At 57.5% G+C, this 4,914-nt stretch overlaps 1 protein-coding gene across 1 annotated transcript; it reads right to left on the reverse strand.

Moving 5' to 3' along the window:
- Positions 1-467: 467 nt before the first annotated feature.
- On the reverse strand, positions 468-4,589 carry PPARD (peroxisome proliferator-activated receptor delta). Its single transcript, XM_009082729.1, is given in 7 exon segments — positions 468-715; positions 1,104-1,127; positions 1,130-1,547; positions 1,876-2,078; positions 2,645-2,783; positions 3,496-3,647; positions 4,359-4,589. Coding segments are annotated over 7 exon segments (1,314 nt in total). The 5' UTR covers positions 4,489-4,589.
- Between the last annotated feature and the right edge of the window lie 325 nt (positions 4,590-4,914).

Raw genomic sequence — 4,914 nt, forward strand, 5'->3', positions numbered from 1 at the left:
CGGCTTTTCTTTGGGAAGGAGAAACATCATACGGTCCCAGACTACACAGCTCAGGACTACATCTTTGGAGTGCAAACAAACGGAGATACAGACATGCTGCAGGTGCTGCTGCTGGCCCTGCCGGAGCCCTGCGCCGTGCCCGCGTCTCCGGATGCCCAGGGGCACCTGAGGCGCTGAGCCCTGCAAACTGTGCGGCCGTGCCCGAGGCCCCGGGAGCGGTGGAGCTGGGCCACAGTAACAGAAACCGCAGCTCTGTGGATTTGTTAGTGTGTGTTAATGGAAGCCCTGGCCGAGCAGGAGGCAGCTGCAAATCCTGACGGCGTCTTGCCCCCTGTACCGTATGACGGGGTCATGTAGAAAAGAGCTTCCAGTAGAAGAAATGGAAGACATTGGGAAGGGTTTTCTTTGTTTCTGTACAAAGAGTCTTGATGGGAATCCATGGCTTCATTCTCATAAATAACAAGTCCTTAATACATGTCCTTGTAAATCTCCTGCAGAAGTGGGTGCAGAGACGTCTCTGTCTCTGTTTTCTTGATCTTCTGCACCAGCTGGGCGTGCTCTGTCACCAGCTGCCGCAGGTCAGCCATCTTCTGCAGCAGCTTGGGGAAGAGGTACTGCGCATCCGGGTGGTTGGACTGCAGGTGAAACTCCAGCGCTCGCAGGATGTTGTCTTGGATCTCCTCCACCTGCTTCACATTCATCAGGCCAGGACGGTCTGTGGAGAGCAAGCACGGTAGCTGCAGGGTCACGGTGCAGCCTGCCAAAGCATATACTCCTCCTGGGGAAAAGGGAGCTGGGGACTGTAACCCACCCACTGTGGCTCCAACCTCGTCAGCTAGAAGGGCGAGAAGCGTGCCCTTGGACAACGTATCCCACAGCAGCAGACGAGGAGATGCCACTTCTACACTCCTTGCTCTTGGTCCAAGCTTGCCAGGCATCACCACCACAGAGAAACTTTGGTTTGGGAAGTGCTCAGTTCTTCTCTCGTGCCCCTGACACCCCGGCTGACCTCAGGGCCAGCTGCAGCTCAGCTCTCCCAGCCCCCTCTCTCTAAGTAGGGAGGACTCTTCCTGACCCTGGCACGGCCGAGGGCACCCGCTCACCTCCGCACAGGATGATGGCAGCCGGGACAGGTCACTGTCGTCCAGCTCCAGCGCGTTGAACTTCACAGCGAACTCAAATTTGGGCTCCATGATCTCGCTGAAGGGCTTGCGCAGGCTACGCAGGAACTCGCGGGTCACAAAGCCATTGCCATTGGCCACCAGCAGCCCATCCTTGTTCATGATGGAGGCCAGCATGGCGAAGATGGCCTCATGCACCCCGTACTTGAGCAGAGTCACTTGGTCATTCAAGTAGAGGCCTATGAAGCTGGGGATGCTCTTGGCGAACTCGGTGAGCTCCCGCACAGTCTCCACTGTGGTGCACTGGCAGCGGTAGAAGACGTGCACCCCGATCTCCTTGTAGGGGGGAATGCCATTCACCAGCTGCTTCCACACCAGCCCCTTCTCTGCCTGCCACAAGGTGTCCATGTCATGGATCACAAAAGGCTGCTTGGACAAGAAGCAAGTTAGGAGTTTTCTGCGGGGACTCGAGGTCCCAGCTCTGCCCAGGACACTTGCATTTGTCTGTAGGTCCCTGTGCTGCTCCCTGAGCTGACAGTCTCCAGGCAATCTGCACCCACCCACCACAGCACAGGTCTGCAGAGCACCGGGACTTTTCCCAGCGAGGGGCAGGACATGCAGAGCCCACCTGGCCGAGGTGGCAACCGGTGCATGTGACACAGGTACAGCAGGAGGGAGATGTGCAGCATCTCCCAGAGAACAGCCCCCCGTGCTGGCCATGGCCGACCCCACCTGCCCTGGGGAGGGAACTTACTGGGGTGCTGCTGGCCTTCCCGGTCAGGATACCTCTCGCTTTCTTTTTGGTCATGTTGAAATTCTTCAAGTAGGCATTGTAGATGTGCTTGGAGAAAGCTTTCAGGTCGGCCACCTGTGGGTTCTGGCAGCCGACCTCGCCTGCCGTCAGCCCTGCCACCAGCTTTCTCTTCTCTGCCTCTGGCATGCGCCCAAAGCGGATTGCTGTGGGGGCAAAACCGGTGGGTCGGGACAGTGAGGTGACCCCAGGAGACATGTCTGGGGCTGTAGTTTGCTCGTCCACCACAGACAGACAGGTCTGCTGATGAACAGCTGCAGCTACACGCAACACAATGCTTCCCCAGGCTGCAGCTGCTCCAGCACTGACACCTTCATGAGCCAGCCATTGCTGCTTCCCTCACACCACACTCCCATCCCACTCCTCTGGGCTCTCGCACAAATGCTGCTTCCTATATAAACACCTTTGCTTGGCCTGGGCTGAGATGGCTACACCTGAAGTTTAAAAATCCTGGCACAGCAGAGCCATCTGCATGTCCAGTTCCCTGTGGGCCAATGCATAAGGGACAGCCACGTGCTGGCAGCAGTTCTGCACTGTGGGAAAGAACAGCCCCTTCTCATACAGAAGAAAGGAGATGAAGAGTCAAAGGCTTGAAGCACTGGACTTGAACAATCCCCTAGCAAGGGCTAAAGCGACGCAGTGCCCTTCACAGAAGGGCAGCCAGCCCCATGCCACCTGGCCAGCCAGGCCTGTGGGCAGCAGTGATACTCACCGTTGTGTGACATGCCCAGCGAGAGGCATTTCTGGAAGCGGCAGTACTGGCACTTGTTTCGGTTCTTCTTCTGAATCTTGCAGCTCCTCTCACACTTCTCATACTCCAGCTTCATGCGGATCGTCCGGCGAAAGAAACCCTACAGGCAGGGAGCAGGGGGACATGGACCAGCAGTGTTAGTGCCTGTGGTTTGGGACCAGGCTGGTTGTTAGCACCGGGAGCCTCAGGGAGGTTCAGGCAGGTGAGGAGGAGTCTGGGTCTCTCTGATGCAAGCAGTCTCTGTCCCAAGGAGAGGGTGTGTGGTGGGAGGAGGGGGCTGCAGAGGAGGAAGTGTGGAGGACAGCCTGCAGCCTGGTGCTGTGTGACAGGGCCAGCAGCCAGCAGGGAGGGATGGAGGAACAAGCTGTGGGCCAACCCCAGCCTGCAGGAATGTCTAGCAGGACACGGGCTGATAACACAGCCCTGCTGGATCTGCTGCGGGAAGAATTCCAGAGGCACATCCAAGCTGCAGCCAGCAATCCCAGGGGGATAAACAGCTCACTGCTGATCTGCAGCACAGAAACCATCTTTAAAAACAATGTTATGTTCCCCTTGGGGGCAGATGGATTTACCTTACAACATAAAGCACAATGGGCAGTATTTGGGCTACACACGTCTCAGCCGCCTCTCCAGGACAGCACTCGCTGCCTCCCTGTACTCGCCACACTCTGGGCAGGTTCAAATGAGCTTTTTATAATCACTCAGCCCTGCAGCCCACTCTGCTGCAAACCTGCTTGTTTGAGGAGGCAGCACAGTCCCTGGGATCTAACCCCTTCTCGGCACAGCTGCCCCCGGTTCCCCCGCGTACGCACCTTGCAGCCCTCGCAGGCGTGCACGCCGTAGTGAAACCCCGAGGCCTTGTCCCCGCAGACCCTGCACTCCACGTTCAGCGCTCCCAAAGCTGCCTCCTCGCAGCCCATCTGCAGCTGGTCCGACAGCGAGGGCGAGGAGCTCTGCGACAGGTCTGCAAACACACACAGGGACGTGTCCTTCCGTGCCACAGCCGCAGGCCCAGCAGCGTGGCAGCTCCTCCAGCCGTGCGGCCGCGGAGGGACTTCCAGCCCTGCCCTGCCTGCCCCTGGCGTGGGATCTGGACAGTTACCGGGGAACCTGGCACTGGCTGCAGGCAGATGCCGTGCACAGAGGCAAGAGTGCTCCCAGCAGCTGAGACTCCACATCAATGCTCATTTCTTCCCTCTGGCATTCATGTCCAGGCAATGAAGCCCAAACAGCAAATTTTATAATCCCTGGCTGGCTGGCACCTGGCACAGGGCTGCCCAGCTGGAACACTCAGGGCTTTGGAGGAGCCTCTTCAGCAGCCACAAACCTTCTCTTCCAGCTCCTACAATCGCTTTGCACCGAGGACTTCAAGAGGTGTCCAGGGAAGCATTCCCAAGCACCCTGGGAGGCCTCTTGCTCTGAAGAATGTTACCTGCCTGTCCTTTTAATTTCCACCCCACAACCCATTGCCAATGGCTGTGCAGTGACCGCACAGGAAGAAATAAGCCTCTTCATAACTTGGCTCTCGGTGCATTATTTCACAAAGGGAAGAGATTAAAACAGGCTGGACTCCATTCACAGACAGGTCCTCTGTCCTTGCAGCTGAGCACACTGCCTGGGGGCCATGGATGCCTGGATGCTCTGGGGGTAGACGAGCTCCCTTGGCTTCACTCACCTGTGTAGCTGCTTGAAGGCAGCGAGCTGTCTGGTCCTCCAGTTGGGTCCGAGGCTCCGCTTGCCACCATCACTGCCTCTTCCTCTTCCTCTTCCTTGACCTCAGGTACTTCCTCCTGTAGTTGTTCCATAATTGATCACCCCTCAGTGCCAAGACTGCAATCCCTGTCATAGCTCTGGCATCATCCGTGTCTATCCGAGATGGACCCCACCAGGCTGTTCCTGCTAGCCTGCAGGACACAGGAGAGAGGTCAGGGTCAGTGCTGAGCACCCGTAGGGAGCACGCAGAGCCCCGGTCCATGCAAAGATCCCTTTGCGCTCTGGAATAAACATTCTGGAAGACTCAAGGAAGCAAAAGCTCACAGCACTGTATTTAAAGCCCAGCAGACAGAGCCCAGACCACAGACCAGCTCAGACGCCAGTCAGGGACCTGGGGTCCCCAGCTTGCAAGTCCCGTAACAGAAACACCACCCCAGACAATGTCCCTCAGAACTGCCAGTGCCCTGGAAAGTCACGGTGGCAGCCAAGGCCAGGGTCTGACAGAGCCAACACCTCCA

Source organism: Acanthisitta chloris, unplaced genomic scaffold, assembly GCF_000695815.1.
Source record: "Acanthisitta chloris isolate BGI_N310 unplaced genomic scaffold, ASM69581v1 scaffold38699, whole genome shotgun sequence".
NCBI lineage: Eukaryota > Metazoa > Chordata > Aves > Passeriformes > Acanthisittidae > Acanthisitta > Acanthisitta chloris.